Source organism: Ailuropoda melanoleuca, chromosome 12 (assembly GCF_002007445.2).
Source record: "Ailuropoda melanoleuca isolate Jingjing chromosome 12, ASM200744v2, whole genome shotgun sequence".
Taxonomy (NCBI): Eukaryota; Metazoa; Chordata; class Mammalia; order Carnivora; family Ursidae; genus Ailuropoda; species Ailuropoda melanoleuca.
The window spans coordinates 63,121,672-63,146,969 of NC_048229.1; the positions used below are offsets into that span (position 1 = coordinate 63,121,672).

The 25,298-nt window shown below is 40.0% G+C and overlaps 1 protein-coding gene across 2 annotated transcripts in view; it reads left to right on the forward strand.

Annotated features, from left to right (window-relative positions):
- The first annotated feature begins 3,760 nt into the window (after positions 1-3,760).
- CBFB (core-binding factor subunit beta) overlaps positions 3,761-25,298 on the forward strand; it is a 54,460-nt gene continuing 32,922 nt past the window's right edge. For both annotated transcript variants that reach the window (XM_034672825.1, XM_034672824.1), the window contains exons 1-3: positions 3,761-4,127; positions 4,354-4,440; positions 9,024-9,140. In XM_034672825.1, the coding sequence (XP_034528716.1) occupies positions 4,050-4,127; positions 4,354-4,440; positions 9,024-9,140 (282 nt within the window). In that variant the 5' untranslated portion in view covers positions 3,761-4,049. The remainder of the gene's footprint in view (positions 4,128-4,353; positions 4,441-9,023; positions 9,141-25,298) is intronic.

Here is a 25,298-nt window from a genome sequence, read left to right on the forward strand (position 1 = left end):
GCCTGGGAAGACCTCACCCTCTCTATGAGGAGAGGCAGATGTGGGGAGCTGCCAATACCAGACCTGGATAAAGCCATCCTTTCTGCTAAACTTAAGGAGGCAGGCTGTCTGTCTAGGCCTTGACCTTCCAAGCCAAGGTAGGACAAACAGTTGGGCTCAGGGGACAGGAATGCCCAACCATCAAGGTCAAGAAACACATTGTGCCACAAGGCCCACAATAGGATCCCTTCATTCAACCTCCAAAGGGAGCATGGTAGGGTACTCCAGGAGGAATGACCCCCAGTTGCAACTGTCCACCAGCTCACAGTTCAGCTAAAGAGAGGAGCAGGGCTTTTGGCAGCTCCACCAGCGGAGGCCTTAGGTTGGAACACTTAAGAGCACAGCCCTGGGATTGCCAGCCCTTCTGCGCCTCAGTTCCTTCATCTGTAGAATAGGGTCAATGATACCAAACTTGCAGGGTTATGGCGAGGAGTGAATGAAGATGATATATCCCAATGCCATTTTGTTATCTCTACTGAGGCACTGTCCTCAGTGGTCACTTATTTATTGTTTCAGAGTCTCTATTTCCTCTCTGTCAGATTAGGACAAGAAAACTCGTCCTAGAAAGTGGTTCTCTGGATTAACTGAGATAAGGGACATAAAAGCACTCAGCTCACAACTTCACAGTTGAGTCAAACAATTGAGGGTTCCCATCCTCTGCTCAGTGTTACTGTGCATTCTCTGCCCACCCATTCGAGATCGGTCGGGGAGTCCTGTAGGAGCAGCTGCCTACCCAGGAAAATAAGGAAGAAGAGGACCTGAACTGGCTGAATTCTTAGGAAAGGAAGGCTCCAAATGGCAGGGCTTCAGAGAGAATTCAGCCAGGTTTTGGGAATGGGAAGGGTGTTTCTAGGCAAAGAACTGATACCCACAGGCTTCCATCTATGGACTGACCCTACTAGAGCTGGCTCTTAGCAACCCCTTCCATGGGGTGGTGCCTGGACCAATCCATAACCAGCCAGACAGAAACACAGAGTTAAATATACCTGACATGGGTGAAATTTTCCTTTACTAATTTCATCTAATTTTTAAAATAAGTGAAAAAAATTTTCACAACAACAAAAAAAGGCATACAGAGGTCAGCTGAGGAGATGGCCTCCTCCAGCCTGCGGCTGGTTTCCCAGTCGTCCTGGCTGGTTGGACGCCAGACAATGCCGAGTGGGTTATCCTGTGGCCTGGATTTGCCAAAGGCTGTCTGTGGTGCTGCTGTTCTGGGTCTGCCTGGCAGGGTTTCTCATCCCTTTCCCTCAGGACATGATTCCCCACCCCCATGAGGCTGACAATTCATGTACTCTGTCCTGCTCTGTACTCCCACCCCTCCGCCAAGATCGGCTGCAGGTCAATGAGCCCTGCCTGGACCCGCTGTGCAGTAAGAGTGCTGCCGGGTGGATCATTCTTTAGAGAGAGAAATGGAAAATTTTTTACTAATGCCTACCTAAACAGAATGTGATGGTGCCGAATTGTGTGACATGGGATATACTCTCTTCCTACCATAGAGACTAACATCAGGAACTCTGCTCACTTGACCAATCAACGGGACTGTCTGAAGGCCACATAGTTTTCCTCTCGTTTAGACAATGGCTGCATTGTCCTAGTGTCCAAAGGTCTTAGGTGGACTGGGAAGACTTAGAGTACAGGCGGCAGATGCATGAAAGCTTCTGTTCCTTGTGAGGGACCTAGTTCTGCTCTGGTGCCTTGGGGTGGACGCTGCCTCACCCACCTCTCAACATAAGTTGCAGATGATCTAAGGCTGGTTTTGTCTGTACTATGCTTGTGCTGATTTGGAGTTTCCCCCTCCAGTTTTACCAGAACCTTTAGGCAGCAAAATAAAAATGGTATCCTTCACCAGATGTAGCTGATACAAACAGATCAGTGGGCCCACAATGCATTCTCACTCTCCCCCTTTTGAAGAAACTGCTCTTCCCCTCTTTCAACCCATCAGGTACTATCTGAGGCTGCCCATCCCAGGCCCCCCAACCCCTGATGGGAGGGCATGTGACATAAGCTGGCCCAGGTCATCATATCAGCCTGGACATGGTGATTTGGTAGAAGGGAGAGTATGTGACCCAGACTGGGCCAACCAAAGTCCTTCCCAGAAATTTTATGACTTGGAGAAGTGGCTGCTCCTATCCTTCACCAGGAAATGGATGCCAATGAAGAGAGCTTGAGAAAGTTAAGCAATGAGAAGAAATGGAGAAACGGAAGAGAAAAGGAGACTATCCCTCCCTCTGTGTGACTGGTTTACTTACAATAAAATGGGCCCCTTTCTACCTGTAAGTTTGCTTGAACTGGGTTTCTGTCACTTGCAATTGAAAGAGACCTGAGGGAAGATTCTGAGATAGATGGAGGCCCAATGGTAGTGTTGGTGACATCTGTATCTATACCCTTTGTATTTGTGCACACTCATATATTCACACAGGTTTGACGTGGGCTAGGGAAGAATGCCCTTGGAGAGGATTGATTCTATGTTTGCTATTCAGAAAGTGTGTTTGTTAAAACCACCAGCTTACAGGTTTGACTTTGCTGAAAACTCCCTCCCTGACCTTGGGCAATTGATCCATCTCTGGACATCAGTTAGTGTGACCAACCATCCCAGTTTGCCAAGAACTAAGTGGTTTCTGAGGACATGGGACTTTCACTGTAAAACCAGGACAGACTCTGGAAAACCAGACACTTGGTTACCCTACCTCCGTTCCCTATCTGCAAAACTGAGATTGAACTAGGCAGGGGTAGGAAATTCTGCCAAGCCCTGCATTCAGGCCAGCATTGTACCCTCACAATCCTTTGTAATATGGACAGCTACTGTCAGTCAGAGTTGGCACCTAGTGGCCATCTTTGTACTGAGTTTTTGACACGCTGGAATTTTAAGGATCAGAATTTATTGAGGATCAACGTTGAGCCAACCTCTGCCATAAATCCCACGTCAAACTCTCTCCAGCTTGGGCCAGATGACTTCCCTAAAACTTGTGGATCCTTTTTAGGGTCTGATTGCACATTTGGGTAAATACATGGACTGGCATTAGGTTTATATATAATTCAGCTTTTCTTCTTTAGAGACTTAAATTTATTGAGTGCTCATTATGTGTTAGACCCACATAAAGACTCTCACGCTAATCTTGAGAGCCTGTGTCTGCATTTTGCAAATAGGCAAACTGAGGCTTAGCGTCCAGTACTTGTGTAAGCTTGTATGAGCAGAGGAGTGAGATCCCAGCCAAGGCCCGTCTGACTCCCAACCTTTCCACCATGATGCAGATTCTGTTGGATTCTGTGGTCTGTTACCACCTTTAGTCTTTGATAGGAGCAGCTTACATCCCTCCCGGTCGGTTTTGGGACACAAAGTCCCCGAGGACTTAAGTTACCTCACGTTCAGGTGACAATTTGGGGTCACTCCGAGCAGCTGAGGAGTTCCAAAGTTCCATATAGCCGACAGAAAGAACCCGCGCGGGCCGCTCCCCGTCTCCAAGGTCCGGGCAAATGCCCGCAGAGCGGTTCTACACAGAGCAGCCCGCCGGCCCACAAGGGAAAGAGGGCCGGGTCGCGGGAGGAGCTTTGGTTCGCGGTAGCCCAGCCGCCCCGCAAGCGGCCGGGCGGCGCATGCGCGGCGCGGGTCGCAGAGTTGTGAATGGTGCGTTTTGTTTGCCGGAGTTTGGGGCGGGCGGGCGCGCGAGGAGGAGGGGTGGGGCGGACCGGGGCGGGGCGGACGGGCGGGCTTGCGAGGTGGGCGGTGAAAGGAAGTGGCGGCGGCGGCGGCGGCGGCCGGGGGCGGCGAGTGCTGGTTTCGCGCGGGCGGTAGGCAACGGCTGAGGCGGCGGCGGCGTGGGCTGGGTTCGAGCAGGCGGCGGCACCTCAGACTCTTGGGAGCGGGAGCCCACGCGGGCGGGCGCCTGAAACAAAGGGAAGCCAGAGACAGGGCGCCGCGGGTGGGCGGTCAGTCGGTCAGCGCTAAGCCGGCCAGCGGGTGCCGCGCAAGCCCGGAGCCCGGCCGGCCGGCGCGGCCTCAGGGCGGGAAGATGCCGCGCGTCGTGCCCGACCAGAGAAGCAAGTTCGAGAATGAGGAGTTCTTCAGGAAGCTGAGCCGCGAATGCGAGGTGAGGCAGGCGGGAGGCGCGGAGGCCGCGGCGCGCCCCGAGTGGGCCCGGGCGGAGAAAAGTTTGGGCGGCGCGGCCCCGGGCAGCCCGGCGGAGCGGCAATCTCGCCCGGGCAGCCGCCTGCCCACAGACTGTGCTTGCCCTTATCTGCGCCGCGCGGGGCGGGCGGGCGCGCAGGCGGCGTCGCGGATTTGGCTCCTGATTTCGGGCCGTCTCTGCCTTGCAGATTAAGTACACAGGCTTCAGGGACCGGCCCCACGAGGAGCGCCAGGCGCGCTTCCAGAACGCCTGCCGCGACGGCCGCTCGGAAATCGTAAGTCGGCGGGGCAGGGGTGCTGGGGGCCCGGGGCGCGGGGACCGAGGCGCGCGCGGGTCACTTGTTGCACGGGGACCGCCGCGGCCCAGGCCGGTTCCGGACGGCGCCGCGGACGCCGCGACTCCCGGAACTGAGCGGGCGCCGTCTCACTTCCTACTCGGGATTCAAAATGCGAAACCAGACACTGGCGGGCCGCGTCCTAGCGGGGAGACGCTTCTCTGTGGCCCTCTGCGGGCCGGTTATGATTCCCAGACGCGACTCGGCAAACAGTTTGCCGCGAGTGGAACTCACACCGGAGCCCAACTAAACAAGGAGAAGTCATTGTACAGGCTGTGTCACTGATGAAGGGGTTGGGGTATTTGTAAGGGAGAAAACACCCTTTTGGAAAAAGAATTGGGCTTCGTTCAAGGATCTGATTCCTGGGCGAGAGTTGGTTTCTCAGGACGCCAGGTTTGTTGGTAAATCTGTATGTGAAGCTGTTTCACTGCCAGTATAACCGAGAATCTTTATACCAGTTATCTGTGGTCCTAATAGAGAAAACCAAGCCCTAAAGAATGAGCCATCTTATTTTCTTAGAATATTAAGGCTCAGGAGAATCAGAAAGAAACCATTATCGTCTTTTTTCAAACCTCAAAAACGTATCCCGTTTAAGTGCTGCTGTTTCTAAAGAATTGTATGGATTTGCGAAACCCACAGTTGATCTTGAGGCCCTGTTACAGGTGGTAGATTTGGTGCTTCGCCTTCACCAAACCTACCTTGGCGGGGGCGGGGGGTGGATTCAAGTGTCTTACCTCCTTTTTCGTTTGTCCTTTTGGAGGTGCTAACGAGGAGGGAATGAAAAGGCCAAAGAGTAAGTAGGATGAAGCTAAAGAAAAGAGATCTTATTAACTAAAAAAAAGAAAAAAGAAGTTGAAGTACTACTGTATAATGGAATCTAGTTATCTTCTCTGAGCTGGACCCATTGCGTTGTCAGGGTCTTGAAGCTATGGTGGAGTTTGAGTTTGGGTTAACAATAGGAGGACATATTGGAACATTTACTTTTCCCACCTCCTTTATGGAGAATATATTTTATTGAGAAACAGTTCAGATACTATAAAATTCTCCCTTTTTATCACCTAAATCAAGTTTATTTTTAAGAATATTTTGCTATCTAAAATGAAGACTTGGAATTGTATTACAGATAATATGAAGATCCTGGCTAAATTTATTAGGAGCTCTAGAATATTTGGTCATTAGTGCACGTAATGAAAGAAAATCTCCAGCTTTTAGCCCACTTCCAAGTTCTTGAGTAGTTATATTAGTTACATGATTAAAATGTCTAAGACACATACTTTCGGTTTTGGCCCGAGTGGTAGGAGAATCATTCATTAGTTGATCCAATGATTATATCATCCTTTGTCTGGGTTTCCTTTTGAAAAAGGTGGATGGTATACCTAACCAGTAGATTTCCTGGAGTTAATTGATGTAAGTGTGAAACATGAGGTACAAAGTACTTCATGATTTTTTAGAGCTGAGGGGTTTTTTTTTGAAACCTAATGAAGTGTAAGCTATTAGGCTGTTCTCTGTCACATCAGGGACTTTACTGCATATAATTATGAATTGGGAGTATAATTTAACCCACAGTAGATCTGAATTGCTATATTATAATATTACTGTAATATTATAGCAGTATTATAGGTTGCTTGTATTTATAAGTTTCTTTCCAGGGATGAATCAGACAGACATTCTAGGCCTTCCTGTCTTCCAGATATCTGATCCTACAGATTTTAATAAGTTCCTAATATCTGACAAGCATTAAAAGTTAAAGGAGGGTTAGATTGAATTCTGTGTAAGATTTGCACTTAATATAGCATACGTGTCTTAGTTTGTTGAATAATGTAACTATTTGTATTTGGGAAGGAATTTCACATTTCCTCCTTTTTCTAGGCACCCCCTCTTAATTCAGTATTCTTCATATTTAAATTACAGGATCCCTAGCTCCTAGAGGGTGAAGACCACATTAACTTTGTGGTATATACATTAATATACTCCTCTCTAAACAGGTACTCTGAATAATGCCTTTTGTATCATAGGTACTTGATTAATTTAATTTAGAGGTTGCTTAATATAATGCCTAAAATTTATCTTTTTAGTTAGGAACAGGCTGTGGCTTTTATTTACTCAGTTGTGGAAAATAGGTGTGGAGAAGACATTTTTCCTCTGTTTTGATAGCGGCTTTATACAGTAAAAATGTGCATAGTTACCAAAACTATTATCGACCTTCTCCCCCTCTTTTTATTCTTTTAATTTTGAACATCTCCTTAGTGTATCAGTGAGGTTAATGCATTTATTTTGTATTAGATAGATGTGATCATAACTATAAAACTTATCCAGACTCCTTATCATAGCATGAATAAAAGTGATTAAGGGTAAGGGGTAGAATCTATTTGGTCTGTTTTATTCCTCATGTATGTTCTTATGTGGTAGGAGTGTTAGAGAAGTCTTCAACACTAAGGGTAAATTAAAGAAAAGAATTCAGGTATGGGGACGACTTGACAGCAGTGAAAACTATATTTTTAATCCTGAAGATGGAAGGGTAAAGGTATGTTGGATTGGCATAGGTGTGTTATTTTACATTTTGTGAAACCTGTAGAATAATCATGGGGACAATCTGGAAATCTTACATATAGACAGTGATACCAGTGTAGCATTTTTATGTTTTTGAACAGAATTTTCCCAATTGTTATGTGTGTAGATATTCCATTAAAAAAAAGAGGTCTGTGGTCAAATAAATTTGTGAAATGCTGTTGTAGAATGATCTGTTCTTACCACTTTTCCTCTCTCAGAGAGAGGGATCTTGAGATAATGGGTGTGAAGTGATGAAGCAGGAAATCTCTTCTGAGGTTGGTCTTCAGACAGGAGGTGAGGTAATAAGATCTGTAGACTTTTTACTTAGCACAGAGCTGATTTGGGGTACACTGGGGGTGGAAGGATTTGTTACTGGTGAATACTAAAGAAACATGCCTTGGGGATTTTGACACGAGGCATTCATTCATGGGCTGAATCTCTTATCTGCCACCACTCCATGGTGAGAATTTATTATCTGAGGCTGAAAAAGTTAGTTCTCTTACCCAGCTCAAAACTATTTCTCTTATTTAGCAAATACTTAAATGGCATTTACCTGGTACTATTATAAGCATTTTACAAATTTTAATTAGTGGAGAAACTGAGGTACAGCTAAGTAACTTGCTTTTTCATACAGCCTAGGCAGTGTGCCTTCTAGAGTCTGTTTTCATTTGAACTATTGTTTGTTCATTTCACTCCACTTGATTGTCTTTTAAACTTGGTATGAATGGGGAATGCTTTTTTTAAGGGTTAATGTTGAAATATTGACGTTTGTTGGGTCTCTATTCATATAAAATACCACAAGAAAGAGTATCCCAGTTGATTAGGTAAATGCCATCAAAGATTTCTATAGAGATTTAGCAGTTAGGTTAACAGTTGTACCTGCAGTACCAATAATAGAAATAAGAAGAATAAATTCTTATCTCTAAGGAATCTAAGCTATTAATTATCAGGGGGTACTAGTGGATAGCTGAATCAGCTGATGAATTTAAACAAATTGCCCAAAATGTGAACCGCTTGCTTTCAGATTAGGACTCTTTGGTTGGAAACAAAGTATGTTGTGGAAATTTAATTAGCAAAATAAAACAAACCAAAACCTTCTCTCATTTCAACAAAGAAGAGTTTACGTTTAGATGATGAAAAAAATCTTTTTTTCCCAAAATGCTTTTTACTTATTTATTTCTTTCTGAATTTCCCTTGGGAAGAGGGACAATGCTATTTCCACTTTTTACTTGGAGGAAATATAGTTAAATTGCTGAGGGGCTACACAGACTACTTTATCGAAATGGTTTTAGATTGTTCTGTCTGTTGAACCATGCATCCAAATCTTATTATAAATACTAGATGAATACTCTTTTGTATGGTCAGATCCAGTTCTCCTAACGTTAAATTTCAGAAAATGCATATTTTTTAAATCACCTAAGGTTTTAGAGAGATGAGAAGTACTGTCACATCACATGCTAATGTATCATTTATCGGAAGAGACAGTCCTGTGCATTTTTAACATGGGCTTTAGAACATAGTATTTCATTAAGTGAGGGAAATCGAGGGAAATCACAAGAAATTAAAATGTCTCATTTACAGAGCTTGAAATTGTGGTATGCTTTAAAATTCAAAATGTTTAGATCTTCAGTGATTTTCACATTTAAAAATAGAAGTTTTTAAATTCAGGGATGATGGCTTCTGGTTAGACATTAGCAGTGCAAGATCCTAACGTCAGCAAAAAATGACCTGAAAGAAAGTATTGATTCCATGTCTGATTTTATATTTAAGCAGCCAATGGCAAATGTCCTCAAAATGGAATCAGATGTTTGTAACTTAATACTTAAGAAAAATGATGAGTGCGTGTTTTTTACTTTTAAGTATTCTCGGTGCTGCCCGTCTTAAGACAGAAACTGATGTAAAAATAAATGACTGCCTGCATAATTTATGTAATGTCCTGCTCCTGATCCTGTTTCTATTGATTTTTCTAAAAGGCTTTTGTGGCCACAGGAACCAATCTGTCTCTCCAGTTTTTTCCGGCCAGCTGGCAGGGAGAACAACGACAGACACCTAGCCGGGAGTATGTCGACTTAGAAAGAGAAGCAGGCAAGGTAGGAAACATTTCTTTGCAATTTCAAATACTATGGATTGTTTTATTAGAGATTATCGGAAGATTTACAGTTTAATGAAGAGATCACAGGTGTGATCATACATGCATATGGTCAGATTTGTTTTCATATTATAAGAGTGTAATACAATTTTTTAAATCACTGTCAAATTTTTTTATATCATTCCATTACTAATTTCATGTATATAATATTCATCATAGAAACTTCTAGCCCTTAAAGAGGGAAGTGTGCTTTTTTATATATAACATTTAAAACTTAATTCCTTTAAAAAGTATTGACAGGATATTTTTTGTTTTACTAACCTAAGTGACTACGGTGCTGTAAAAAAATAAAATTAAGAGAAAAATGGGGAAAAGGCTCTGTAGGCATAAAATTTAATAATACTTAGAAATAGCTCATGGGTAACTTTCTACTTCTGTTAATACTGCAAATTTAATTTTGATTGAAAAACAGTGTGTAAACTTTAACTTGGAAATAATTTTATTTTTTATTTTGAGGAAAAGCTGGGAAAACAAGTTGATGCTTTAAAATTTTTATGTTGAAACTTTAGGTTGAAGATATGAAATGTTTAAGCTGAGAGCTCTATTAAACTCTAACTTAAATGTGTTACATTATTTTGGTGAAATTTTAGTGAATAGTATCTTGAATTGGTTCATCTTTTAATGTAGAAGTTGACTCTTACTGAAATAAAATATTTAAAGAAAAATATTTTTTGGCCTCATTTTATGCTCAGTATTTCTCCTGTTTCCTTTGTTTCTATACCTGTTTTTATCAACTTGCTCACTTACTCTTCTAAGTATCATCATGAATAGCATAACCTGTCACTTTATTTGCAAAACATCATACATATATAATACAAAGATTTTTGTATTAGCCTGTTTTAGGAAAATGATTCCTGGTTTTGTATATATACAATGAAGAGTTTTTGTTTAAATTTTATGAAGTAGGGTGGGTTGTGTTGTTTTTTTAAAGATTTATTTATTTATTTTAGAGAGAGGGAGGGGGAAAATAATCTCAAGTAGACTCCCCACTGACCCTCTGAGCAAGAGCCCAGCCCAGGGCTTGGATCTTACAACCCTGAGATCATGACCTGAGCCAAACCCAAGAGTCAGATGCCTTAACTGACTCAGCCACCCAGGCACCCCTGGGTTTGATCTTTCGTGGGTGACAAACCAACTAATCTTTGGAGAGGGAGAGGGAAAATAGATTACAGAATTTTTAAGATGAGTAATAAGTGATTTGCTTTTCTGTGCATTAGCTTGCTTGCTTGGAAGATTAAAAGCAAATTTTCCAAGTTTTACTATTTGATAATTCTTATATATAAGGAAGAAGTTGGGAAGTCATTGTAAGATTATGCTTTTTTGGTCTGTTTTGTGCATGTGTGTGTAAGTCAATGAAGAAATTATTTTTTTCCTTGTTCAAAACATTTAACGTTTATTTAACATGGTGGCTCAGACACTACAGACATAAGCCAAAAAAAGTTATTTCCCCAACTGTAATGCTAAACTATTTTAACGCTTCAAAATGGACATCTCAGTGTTACCCAAGTCTTGCAGTATTTAATAACTTAATAAATGGGTGTTAACTCTACTAGAAAGTATGTTTGCTTAAATTAACTTAATGATAACTGTTTACCAGATCAAAGACCACATTATTCTTGGACTTAAGCCATTGACTTGTTTTTAGTTACATGACCAACAATACCAAAATGTTGTATGACTTATTTTAGTGGTTAGAGGATGCGTTTTCAAATACAACTGGAAAATTGATAGAACTTATGTAAGTTATTGGGAAATTTACATTTTATTAACATTTGTTTTAGAAGTTCTTTTTCTGTAAAAGGGCGTATATCAAATATTTTTAGTTTTGCAGGCATGTGGTCTGTGTTGCAGCTGCTCAAGTCTGCTGTTACACTGGAAAAGGAGCCGTAGACAATATGTAAACAAATGAGTGTGGCTGTGTTCCAAGAATAGTAACGGTGGCAAACTCAGTATCTTTCCCTCAGATTTAAATCTGTAAATGTTTGTAGATTGTGTACTTCTTAAATATACTTTTCAACACCTGTACTATACCAGTAGGATCCAGAAGAAAAGAAACATGTTAAGGTACAAAAAACAAAAACAAATAGAAAACTGCTAGTGTATTGCTCTTTTCCAGTGGGATAAAGGATACCAGTGAATTTAGATAATAGGTACTGACCCACGTTTTCTCAATCATGGAGCTCAGGCTATGGGGTGTCTTATTTTTCTTACTCCTTTTTTATGGTCTCTTCCTGATAGTCATTAGCTTGTATTTCTGTCTCTACAGGACTAGGACTAGAAGCAAAGAAAAATTGAAGGGATTTCCCCAAATGTTAATTGTTTGCCTCTGCTTCTTATCAAATTTGTATTGCAGATCAGCATCTTTTCTTCCACGTACTCTCAACCTAGTTACTTTCTGAAGCAACTTAGTTCTCTTCTCCATTCACACCCAACTTTAAAGAAACTAGGTTAAGGCTTTGGAGTTAGGCATAATTAAGTCCTGGTTTCATTTACTACTATATAACTTTGTGCAAGTTATTTGACTTATGGTCCTCAGTTAGAACATGAGGTTAATGCATACTTCCCAGGGTCTCCCTAGTGAGTAAATGAAACTGTATGTAAAGTGCTTAGCCCAGTACCTGAAACAGTTGCTCAAAAATTCATTCATTCAGAAGGTTCTTGTTGAACACCTGTTGTATATATGGAGCATTGTCCTAGGCACTTGAGATGCATCAGTGAACAAAACAAAGATCCTCCCCTAGAGATTGTTTTATGGAAGGAGCGGAGGATAGACGATATTCATAATAAATAAGTTATGTAGTATTTTACAAAGTGGTAGGTGCTCTGGAAAAAAAGGAAAAGTTGAATGGAGTAAGGATGATCAAGGACCGGAAATGTTTGCAATTCTAAATAGGTTGATCTGGGTGAAGAAGGTCATGTTTGAACAGAGACCTGAAGGAGGTCAGGGAATGATGAGCCATGTAGGTATAGGGGGAAAGACAGAGAAGATAGTCACTGTGAAGTTCCTAGAGTGGGGGCATGTTCCCTGTGTTTGATAAGCAGCGAGCAGTCCAGGGTGCCTGGAGTAGACTGAGCAAGGAGGAGGGTAACAGGAGATGAGATCAGGGAGATAACAAGCAGCCAGTTTATGTGACCTTGCAACCACATGGATTTTTATTCTGAGTGAAATGGGGAGTAGTTTCAGGTTTTTGAGCAGATGAACAATATGATCTGCCTTGGGTTTTGAAAGGATCACTCTAGCTGCTGGGTTAATAATAGGCTGTAGGGGGGCAAGAGTGAAGTAGGGAGACCAGTTTGGCTGTTGCTGTGATCTTGGCGAGAGGCTAGGGTAGTAGCAGTGGAGGTGGTGAGAAGTGATCATAGTCTTAATATATTTTGAGATAGAGCCAACAGGATTTGCTTATGGATTGGATGTGGGGTGTGAGAGTCAAGAACGACTCCAGCGTTTTTGGCAAGAGCAACTGGGAGTATGGGATTGCTGTCATCTGAGATAGGAAAGACTGTGGGTGGAGCAGTTTTGAGGAGCAGTTTAGGACATGTGTGTTTGTGGTGGTGGCTTGTTAATGCACTTCTGTTTTCTTACCGCCCACCCCTTAACTTCTTAAGCTAGGGCACTGCTTTCTCATAAGTGATCCTTCGTCTGTTTACCCCAAGGGTTCAGTGGCCTGTTAAAAAGAATCAACTTTATTGAAGTATACTTTACATATAGTAGAATGCACCCATTTTAATTGTATAAATTTTAGTTTTAACAAATTTATACACACCCATATAAACACTACCCACAATCAAGATAGTGTTTCAGTCACTGCCAAAAGTTCCCTTGTGCCCTTTTACAGGAGTCTGGGAGTGGTTTGGCTGGATGGTTCTGGCTCAGGGCTGGGACTGTGCAGTCTCTGAAGACTTGACTGGAGCTGAAGAATTCACTTCCAAGCTCACTCACGTGACTATTGGTAGGTGGCTTCACTTGCTAGTCATGTGTGCCTCTCCACAGTAGAGAAAAAAAGAATGAAGTCACCATGCTTTTTATGACCTATTCTCCAATCACTTGTGTCTTATTCTGTTCATTAGAAGAGAGTCACTAAGTCTAGCCCACATTTGACAGGGGAGGAGGAGTATTTATTCACACACATGGGTGTGAATACCAGGAGGCTGGAATCATTGAGGCTATCTTGGAGGCTGACTACCGCAATATTCACTTGAATTTAGTGAATTCTGAAAATACTAGAATGCTGATAGGAGACAGAACCTGCATATTCTCTTTGATTTGAAATACTGTTTTATGATCTACGAAAATGGGCTCAGTGAAATCAGTCCTTTTATTCATTCTTTCTGCCTTTGTGTTTATAGGAATATTTTCAAACCAGAGGTCTTCAATAAAGAAGGCCTGTTAATGGAAAACTGACCATAAGTAGGTATTTTATGTAAGATCAAATCAGAGCACACAAGTTTATACCGTATTTCAAATATATTTGAAACTTTTGCACCCAGGTGTTTAGTGAGCTGATTGCATTGGCCCTTAACAACGATTTGTTTTTAGAAGAGGTTTAAAACAATACAATGTAGTAGAAAGAGCTGTCTGTCAAAAGACAGTCATAGCTTTTTTTTTTTTTTTTTAACCTGGAAATGGGAATCAGAATGTCTGTCCTACTCCTATACCTCATGTGAGGATTCAGTGAAGTACTAGAATATGTGAAAATGCCTTTTATATTGTTATACCCTGTCCAGAATTAGGCTGTTTGATGGTTTTGTAGGGTGAAATTATAGGTAACTTAATTATGGAGTTTTAATGCTATGGTGTGCCTTAGGTCAGCTTCACTTGTAGCTGTACAGTGTTGGAACACCACATCTTTCCCAAGTGGTCCATCCTGGTGTAATATAAACCCTGACAGCCAAAATGTTCCTAATTCTTCCTGAATCTAAGCTGCTTTTCTCTCATTTCGCTTTCAGAAGACAAGGAAAGGAACCATTCAGAATTTAAGTCATTCTTAGTTAAATTTTTGTAGGCCCAGCAACTTCCAATTCCTTTGATCTTTCCTCTTAGGACCCATTTCCAATTACTTTTTATTTCAAACAAATGCAAATCATTATGGTTCACCGTAAGTTATTAGTCTTGAATGGTCAGATTAATGGTTTTTGCATGCATTCTGTGTTTTATAAAGCCTGGGTTAGGGTTTCAAATTAATTATTGTATATGATTACTGCATGATCCTAGTTTTTGAGTATAAAGAAAAAGGGTATGAAAAATATTTTATAAACTGAAAAAATGAACTTTACAGTGCTACTATTGATCATTTTTTCTATAGAAATTGAATATACTATCTAGTGTTACTTCATTGGCCCCAGAGAAAGAGAGGTTAAACTTTTTTTTAACAGTTGTTGCATTTCTGTTTATAACTTCTGATTTTAATTGATGGTCAAATAACATTACTAGCAGACATTAAGAAGTAGTTATGAAGTATATGTTATTAGAGCAGATGCTTTTAGGAAATTTTGGGGTTTTTTTTTCCTTCTCTGAACTTTTGTACTTAAAACCAAAATCTTTTTTTTTTTTTTAAGATTTTATTTATTTATTTGACAGAGACAGCCAGCGAGAGAGGGAACACAAACAGGGGGAGTGGGAGAGGAAGAAGCAGGCTCCCAGCAGAGGATCCTGATGTGGGGCTCGATCCCAGGATTCTGGGATCACGCCCTGAGCCAAAGGCAGACGCTTAACGACTGAGCCACCCAGCCGCCCCAAAACCGAAATCTTTTATCATTCATTTGCATAAGTAAAGCAGAATTTAACAGCATTTGATTTAATGAATGAGGACAGACTCTTGTTTTTTTTACTTTTTTTTTTTAAAAAGATTTTATTTATTTATTTGACAGAGACAGCCAGCGAGAGAGGGAACACAAGCAGGGGGAGTGGGAGAGGAAGAAGCAGGCTCCCAGCGGAAGAGCCTGATGTGGGGCTCGATCCCAGAACGCTGGGATCACGCCCTGAGCCTAAGGCAGACGCTTAACGACTGCGCCACCCAGGCGCCCCAGACTCTTGTTTTAAATGGTTTTTCCAAAGGTCTGTGATTCCGCTGCTTCTGGAGCATTTTGCTTACTTGCCTGCAGGATCTTTGTCCCAAAATAAATATTTTGTCTGTTTATATACCATCCACAATTTGGCAGGGTTTAGAGGACTCCTTGATGTTAGCTTTGAGAAATCCCTATTCAAGCTCAACCAGTTCCTTCTCAGACAGCCCAGTCACTCCAAATAAAAGATAGCTGTGGTAAAGCTTTGGAATGTGATTTTCCCCAAGAAATTGAGACAACTTTACAACTAGTTTGTCAGATCTAGATTTTAATAAATATTTCTATTCAACTAAAATATGAAGTATATTTTCCAGCATTTAGTTATTGGCAATTTAGTGCATTGGAATAAGTAATCTGTTTTTTGTTTGTTTGATTGTTTTAAAACAGACTTTTATTTATATTATTTTATTTATTTTTTTCATCATGAGAAGTATACCTTTTAATCCCCTTCATCTGTTTTACCCATTCCCTTGCCCCCTTCCTCTCTGATAACCATCAATTCTCTATAGTTAAGAGTCTACTCTTGGGGGCGCCTGGGTGGCGCAGTCGTTAAGCGTCTGCCTTCGGCTCAGGGCGTGATCCCAGCGCTCTGGGATCAAGCCCCACATCAGGCTCCTCTGCTAGGAGCCTGCTTCTTCCTCTCCCACTCCCCCTGCTTGTGTTCCCCTCTCTTGCTGGCTGTCTCTGTTAAATAAATAAAATCTTTAAAAAAAAAAAAAAAAGAGTCTACTCTTGGTTTGTCTGGTTTTCTAAAATATACTTTAAGTATACTATAATATTTTCTTTTTTAAAAAAGATTTTGTTTATTTATTTGAGAGAGAGAGATCACAAGCAGGGTGGAGGGGTAGAGGGAGAATCAGACTCCCTGCTGAGCAGGGAGCCTGATGTGGATCTCAATCCCAGGACCCTGGGATCATGACCTGAGCTGACGGCAGATGCTTAACCGACTGAGCCACCCAGGCACCCCTACTATAATATTTTAATAACTGAATTATAAAGTTTAGAACTGGCAGCCTTACCCTTATATTTTTAAAGAAAAGGTTTTATTTCAATATTTTTTAAATCCAAGAGGGAGAGTTGACTGACTTCATGTATAAACAAGATAGTTTAAAAAATTAGTACTTTCCAGTTAGAGTTATATTAATTTGCATATATGTAAATATACCTCCAAAGTATTTGAAGATTGTGTTCTCTTTGTCCCTTCTCTTAAATTGTATTATTTGCCTGGATTTACCTTTTAGCATAAAGGTAAAATTTTAGCCTTGGCCTTATCTGAATTATATATTCCAGATTAAAGAAGACAGAAATAATATGTCCGAAAGGAACCTCCTGAATTCTTCCCCTCCTTTCTTCTGCTTCTTACCCCAGTATTTTTTAATGTTTTAGTGCTTAATTCAAACACTTCAAGGATAAAGACTGCTGAAATGTTATATCAACTATAATTTTGGGATAGGACTGTTATATCCTAATTTCACTGCTTCCCATTTTCCCTCATAATTGATTTTTTCAGTTGGTATTGAGGTATGTATATATTTATGTTTTTATACACACACACACACACACACACACACACACACACACACCCCTGGGTAGTGCAGTCAGTTAAGCACCCGACTTGGTTTCGGCTTCCTGATCTCAGGGTCGTGAGATTGAGTCCCGCATCAGGCTCCATGCTCAGCATGGAGTCTGCTTAAGACTCTCTCCTTCTCCCTCTGCAGCCCCCCTGTGCTTCAGTGCGCATGCGCAATCTCTCTCTCTCTCAAATAAATAAATCTTAAAATATACATATCATATATATAATATATATAATCCATATAGTTTATATAACCGCATATATTACATATAACTATATATATATATATATATATATATATATATATATAACTATATATATAGTCAGTCAGTGGTGTAACCACCACAATCAAGATGTAGCACATTTCCATAACCTCAGAAGGTTTTCCCATGCCCCTTTGCAGTCAGTCCTCTCACTCCCTGGTCCAGGTAACCACTGATCTGCTTTCTATTACTATAGTTTTGTCTTTTCTAGAATTTCATATAAACAGTCATGCAGTGTATAGACTTGTGTGTCTAGCTGTCACTTAGCAACGTGCTTTTGAAATACATCCATGTTGTGTGTATAATAGACCGTTTCTTTTTATTATTGAGTGGTATTCCATTGTGTGGATATGCTATATTTTGTTTATCCATTTACCAGTTGTTAGCCATCAGGGTTATTTACCCTTTTTTTGGCTATTAAAATAATGCTGCTTTAAACATTACATACAAGTCTTCTATGTGGACATATGTTTTCATTTCTCTTGGGTAGATACATAGGACTTAGATTGCTGGGTTATCTCATTAGGGTAACTTTTTAAGAAGTTGCCAAACTGTTCTCCAAAGTGGTTGTATAATTTTGAATTCCCATTAGCTGTATATGAGAGTTTCAGTCACTTTACATCTTTACCAACACTTTGCGCCATCAGTCTTTTTCATTTTGCCACTTTAATGAGTCGATAGTGGTATTCTTTGGTTTTAATTTGCATCTCCCTAGCGAGTTATGGTGCTGAGCTTGTTTTATGTGCTTATTTGCCATTTGTATATCTGTGGTGAAGTGTCCATTCAAATCCTTTGTCCATTTTTTTATATTAGGTTATTATTAAGATATAAAGAGTTTTTTATGTATTTAAATATAAGTTAGTAGATACTTTTGCAATTGAAGTTTTATTATGAGTCAGATTTAAAGTTGAGGTAGCCTTGACATTGTATGAAACATTGTATTAAGATATACACAGGGGCGCCTGGTTGGCTCAGTTGGTGGAGCGTGTGACTCTTGATCTCAGGGTTGTGAGTTCAAGCTCCACATTGGAGGTAGAGATCACTCAAAAAAATAAAATCTTCAGGGGCGCCTGGGTGGCTTGGTTGGTTAACTGTCCGACTCTTGATTTCAGCTGAGGCCGTGATCTCAGGGTTGTGAGATTGAGCCCCCCATTGGGCTCCAGCCAGTGCAGAGCCTGCTTAAGATTCTGTCTCCATCTCCCTCTGCCCCTCTCCCACCTCTCTATCTCTCTTTCTCTCTAAATAAATAAATAAATAAGTAAAATCTTTTTTCTTTTTCTTTTTTTTTTTTTTTTTAAGTCTGTTTCATGGTACCTGGGTGGCTTAGTCAGTTAAGCATCTGCCTTTGGCTCAGGTCATGATCCTGGGGTCCTGGGATTGAGCCCTGTGGTGGGCTTCCTGTTCAATGGGGAGCCTACTTCTCCCTCTCCTTCTGCCTACCACTCCAAGTGCTTGTGCGCGCGCAGTCTCACACACTCTCTCTGTCAAATAAATAAAATAGAATCGTTTTGTTTTTTTTGTTTTTTTTTATAATTAATTTTATTTTATTATATTATGTTAATCACCATACAGTACATCCCCTGATTCTGATGTAAAGTTTGATGCTTCATTAGTTGCGTATAACACCCAGTGCACCATGCAATACGTGCCCTTTACTACCCACCACCAGTCCATCCCCTTCCCCCACCCCCTCCCCTCTGAAGTCCCCAGTTTGTTTCCCATAGAGAATCGTTTTTTAAAAAGCCTGTTTCTTGGAAATACGCACATTCTGTCAAATATGCTGTAATGTAGATGTGATTTTTGAATCCTTCTCTTGTGCCTCTATTAGTGCTGCTTAGCTCAATTGTCAGCTTTAATGCTGCTTGGCTCATAATGTTGATAACCTTTTTTTTTTTTTTTTAAGATTTTCTTTTAAAGTAAGCTGTACACCCAACATGGGGCTCAAACTTAAAATCCTGAGACCAAGAGTCACATACTCTACTGACTGAGACAGCCAAGCACCCCCTAATGTTGATAATCTTGAAATTAAAGAGTTTGTTGTGGCCTTTTTTGTTTGTTTTTATTGTGGTAAAATATACACAACATAAAATTTACCATTTTAACCATTTTCAACTGTGTCGCTAAGTATATTCACATTTTTGGTCGGCCATCGCTACCATCCATCTCCAGAATTTTTGTCATCTTCCCAATCTAAAGCTCCATACCCATTATACATTAAGTCTCTTTTCTCTCCTGCTCCCAGCCCCTGGCAACCATTATACTTCTAGTCTTTATGAATTTGATTAGGTACCTCATAAAGTGGAATCATACATTATTTGTCTGTCCTGTTATGACTAGCTTATTGCACTTGAAGATTCATCCATGTTATTTCAATGCAGTGGGTTTTTTGAAAAGATTTTATTTATTTTATTTGAGAGAGAAAAGAGCACAAGCAGGGGAAGGGCAGAGGGAGAGGGAGAAGCAGACCGTCCCCTGAGCAGTGTTCCTGGTGGGGGGGGGGTGCCTATTCTAGAACCCTGAGATCATGACCTGAGCAGAAAGCAGATGTTTAATTTACTGAGCCACCCAGGCACCCCGATGCAGTGTTTTAAAATAACTTTTTTCCAGGGCACCTGGCTGGCTCAGTTGTTAGAACATGCAACTCTTGATCTCGGGGTTGTAAGTTTAAGCTCCATGTTAGGTGTAGAGATTATTTAAAAATAAAATCTTTAAAAATATAATAAAAGGACTTTTTTCTTGACAAAAGAAATAGGGAAAATATGGAAAATAAACTTTTAGAAAAGGTATCATCCATTGTTGAGAGTCCTTGTAATCATCCATTACAGAGAGTCATTGTTAATTCATGTAGGAAATGTTGGGGTTCGGAGCAAATGGCCAACAAAGAATTCTTGAGATGTCTTCAGTGCAAAAAGATGGTTTTATTAAAGCACGGGGACAGGATCTGTGGTCATGAGGAGTGGCCAATTATATACTTTCAGGTTGGGAGGGATTTGAGTTAGTGTAAGTCTCTAAGGAATTTTGGAAGCAAGGTTTCCAAGACCTTGAGGAGGCTAGCTATTGTTAGGAAAAGGTCATTTATATGATCTCACTTATAAGTGGAATTTAAGAAACAAGGCAGAGGATCATAGGGGAAGATAGGAAAACATGAAACAAGACAAAACCAGAGAGGGAGACAAACCATAAGAGAGAGACTCTTAATCTTAGGAAACAAACTGAGGTTGCTGGAGGGAGGTGGGTGGGGGAATGGGGTAACTGGGTGATGGACATTGGGGAGGGTGTGTGTTGTGATGAGCACTGGGTATTATATAAGACTGAATCACAGACCTGTACCCCTGAAATAAACAATACATTGTATGTTAATTAATTGTATATAAATTTAAAAATCTTTTTTAAAAAGGTCATTTATTACTGTCTAATAAAACCTTAGTCATGAGACTCTTCAGATGTATATCAGTGGGCCATACGCTTGGAGGATCATTGTCAACCTATATCTGTGCGGTGGGGGGGGTGAGATAAAGGAATTTTTATATGTTGAGACCTAGTTGATGTAGCATTTACTTTTTATTTTATCTTTGAATTTTCTGCACATCTTGTTAGTAATTATTGGATTTTTTTTACCTGACTTTAAGAAAAAAAGTGTTATCTTTTTTTTTTAAGCTTTAATTATTTAAATAATCTCTGCATCCTGTGTGGGGCTCAGACTCACGACCCCAACATCAAGAGTTGCATGCTTTTCCAACTGAGCCAGCCAGGTGCCCCTTTTATCTTTCTGATCTTACTAACTATGAAAGAATAGAAAAATTAGAAATAAGTAGATACCTTTGTATAAGAAAGAAGCAACAAAATGATTATCAGTGTTAATTTTTAGAATAAAAAGATGGAGAAATGTAGATATTGATGTATTTAAGGAGTACACACACAATTTCCATCCATCTAGGAAACCTTTACAAAATAATCTAGGAAACAGTAGTCATACTGTACAGGTGGTGATCATGAAAACTCTTTTTCACTTCTACAGAACACTTTGAGTATTCTAGTAAAGGCATTTTGGAAGGGCTAAAGTTTATAACTACCTCTGAATGGATGGGACTCGCTTTGCTACTATGTACTTTTATTTCCTCATTTAAGAATTAGAATCATACCTGAGCAATATTCTATTGCACATATATGCCATATCTTCTTTATTCATCAGTTGATGGATATTTGGGCTGTTTACATCATTTGGGTATTGTAGATAATGCTGCTATAAACATCAGGGTGCGTGTATCCCTTCGAATTAGTATTTTTGTGTTTTTGGGGTAAATACGTAGTAGTGCAATTGCTAGATTTTACAGTAGTTCTATTCTTAACTTTTTGAGGAAACTCCATACTGTTTTCTAGAGTGGCTGCACGAGCTTGCATTCCCACCAACAATGCAAGAGGGTTCCCCTTTCTACACATCCTCGCCAACACCTGTTGTTTCTTGTGTTGGTGATTTTAACACAGGGGAAGTGGATGGGGGGATGGCTTAAATTGGTGATGAGGATTAAGGAGTGCATTTGTTGTGATGAGAACTGGGTGTTGTATGTAAGTGTTGAATCACTGTATTGTACACCTTAAAGTAACAGTATATTGTATGCTAACTGGAATTTAAAACTTAAAAAAAAAGAAGAATTAGAATAATAGCAAACAGTGCTGTAGCACTGGCTATATGCCAGGTGCTGTTTTAATTGATACATAGATAACATACATTGATACTTTTATAATTTCCATTTTACCGGAAAGAAAACATCTGTAAATTTTAAATTTTGTTTAGCTTGAGCAGGCTCAGAGACTTTATTTCTTTGATAGCACTTCTTGGGTACTTAGTTTTCTACAGAGGGTTAGAAGCCCTGACCTGGCTAACAAGTTCTTCACCTTGTAGAGATTATAGACGGTGCTATGGTAGGGAGTTTAAATTGTTACCTTCTTTTATGAAAGTATACAGTGTACACATTTGAAAATTATTATATCATAAGCTTTTCAGTTTAGGATGGGCCTCTCAAACTGAGATATATTTAGGAACCAAGAATTTAAAATAATACTTTAAATGTACCTTTTGGTGCTTTAGTACTCTGGAGCTGTGCTATATACTGTGTGTCTGAAGAAGGAAAGGGCCAAGTCGGGGAATGTTTGACAGGTTGTTTTTGTGGATGAACACACCCCCCACCCCACCCCACCCCACCCCCGTATACAACCAATACTGAGCTCTTTTGTGTTTTAAAGCTTCAAATGTAAAGGCAGATTAATCTTCAGATTAAAATAAAAGGATAGCTTAGAACATGTGACTTCAACATTTCCATTAGGAGAATTCAGATGTTTTTCAGGCAAACAAAATATTTTGTCTATATTAAACAATTATTTTTAATAAATATCTGACCTTACATACAGAATATTGCTTTAAATAATGACCCTTTTGGAGAATCCTCCAAATTTCTTTGGGTATTGCTTATTCATGATAGCAGTTTCTCAGTCCTGGCTTGCCATTCCTTTGCTATCCAGAACATTTCTGGGCCATTTTAAAAATTGAAATAAAATTCACATAACAAAATTTGCCATCTTACCCATTTTAAAGTGTATAGTTCAGTGGTTTTTAATATATTCACCATGTGCATCCTTCATCACCATCTAATTCCAGAACATTTTCAGAACTTTAGATCATTTTATTTTTATTCTTTTTAAAGATTTATTTATTTGAATCGGGGGCAAAGGGAGACAGCTTCAAGCAGAAGAACTCCACTGAGCACAGAGTTCAACTTGGGGCTCATGGGGCTGGCAGAGCTTGATCTCACCACCCATGAGGTCATGACCTGAGCTGAACTAGGAGTTGGACGTTTAACCAACTGAGCCACCCAGGCGCTCCAGAACTTGAGACCATTTTAAATACATTTTGAAAAATCTGCAGACCGGTTTTTAAGGTGATCATCGCCAGGCACTGGGGTAGATGATTTACATTATCATGGATTCTCTTAAGCCTGTACTACATAGTGAAATCTTTAATTTTGGAACACATTTGGTGATAGCTTGATTACAGCTCAGGAATCTGAGGCCCAGAGAGGTCAAATAAATCTTCAGAAGTCATGTAATCTGTTTCCTAGGTAAAGCCAGGATCCAGACCCAGGTCTTTTTTACCCCAGAATCTGTGTTGTTTGCAACATACCACACTGCTGCTAATAAATAATCATTAGGTAAGGTGCCAGAAACTCCACATCCTACCTTGTAAAGGCTTGTATTATTTTAGCCCACTAAGTTACTTTTTCCATTACTCTGAATAACAACTGATATTTTAATGTGGTCCCTTTAGACCTCATTTTGATGACTTCTCAACAGCCTTTACCCTTCATCTTTTTCTTTTTAACCTTTTGACTTGATTTATTTTTCTAACTTTGAGAATGATGTTCACTATGGACAATTATGCTGCTAGACAACTACACATAATTCTTGTGTATCAATAGTATGTTCACAATTTAGTAAAACTAGTTCCAGTATTTTTAAAAAATAATTCTTTTTTTTTTTAAAGATTTTATTTATTTATTTAACAGAGATAGAGACAGCCAGCGAGAGAGGGAACACAAGCAGGGGGAGTAGGAGAGGAAGAAGCAGGCTTCCAGCAGAGGAGCCCGATGTGGGGCTCGATCCCATAGCGCCGGGATCATGCCCTGAGCCGAAGGCAGACGCTTAACGAACGCGCCACCCAGGCGCCCCTTAAAAAATAATTCTTACAGTGTTGACTCGAGAATGGATTACACTAACAGCATCTGCCTCTTTTGTTACTTTTTTCCTTTTTTTTTTTTTTGGTCTTAAGCAAAGAATTTTGTCATTTAATTTTATAAGCTTTTACTTGAAATTGTACCACTTTGGCGAGAACTCCTCAGAACTCTCATAAACATGCATTGTTTATTTTGAATCATAGAATGAAGATGGCAGAACTAGTAAGCTATTTTGGAGTAATGGGGAGTATTCATATATATTCTATAGTCATATAAAGTGTTCATGATATTTATTATTCTAGGTGCTATGGATTTAAGCATTAAATTGACTATCCAGTCTCTGTTTATTCTTTAGGGAAATAGCCTATTTTCACACTCCCTGAAATACTTAGAAAACATTAATAAAGCAGTTCATTAATGCCACTGTGGTTTAAGTGAATCTATAGAATCAGGAGTTCTGGATGCTAACTTCTGCCACCTAACTTTATGACTTTCTGCAAGTGAATTATTTAACATCTCCTGCTTTATGTATGTATGTATGTATGTAATCTCTGCGCCCAATGTGGGACTCGAACTTAGGACCCCAAGATCAAGAGTCACACGCTCTAGTGAGTGAGCCAGCCAGTCACCCCAATGTCTCTGACTTTTCATTTCTTCAGTTAAAAAATGGGTAAAGGGCTCAGATAGACATTTCTCCAAAGAAGATACTGAAATAGCCAATAAGCACATGAAAGATGTTCAACGTCACTAATCCTTAAGGAAATAAAACTACAGTGAAAAATACTGCCTTACACCCATTAGCATGGCTCCTATCAAAAAAACAGAAAAGGTGTTGACGAGGATGAAAAACGAACCCTTGAGCAGCACTGGTGGGAGCACAGAAGAGTATAGCTGTTGTGGAAAACAGTATGACAGTTCCTCAAAAAGTTACAAACAATTACCATATGATCCAGCAATTCCATTCTGGGTACACACTCAGAAGAACTAAAGGATCTCAAAGACACAATGTATACCCATGTTCATAACAGCATTATTCACAATAGCTAAAACATAGAGACAGTCCAAGTGTCCACTGACATGAATGGATAAGCAAAGTGTGAATGGATAAGCAAAGTGTGAATGGATAAGAACATACAAAGGAATATTATTGAGCCTCCTAAGGAAGAAAATTCTACAATATGCTACACGATGTTGATAAATCTTCAGGACATTATACAAAGTGAAATAAGCCAGTCGTAAAAAGACAAGTACTGTATGATTTCACTTATATGATGAGGTACTTAGAGTAGTCAAATCATAGAGAGTAGAATGGTGGACGCCAAGGGCTGGGGGGAAGAGAGAATGGGAAGTTGTTGTTGAACGGGTTTAGATTTTCAGGGTTTTTTTTTTTTTTAAGATTTTATTTATTTATTCGACAGAGATAGAGGCAGCCAGCGAGAGAGGGAACACAAGCAGGGGGAGTGGGAGAGGAA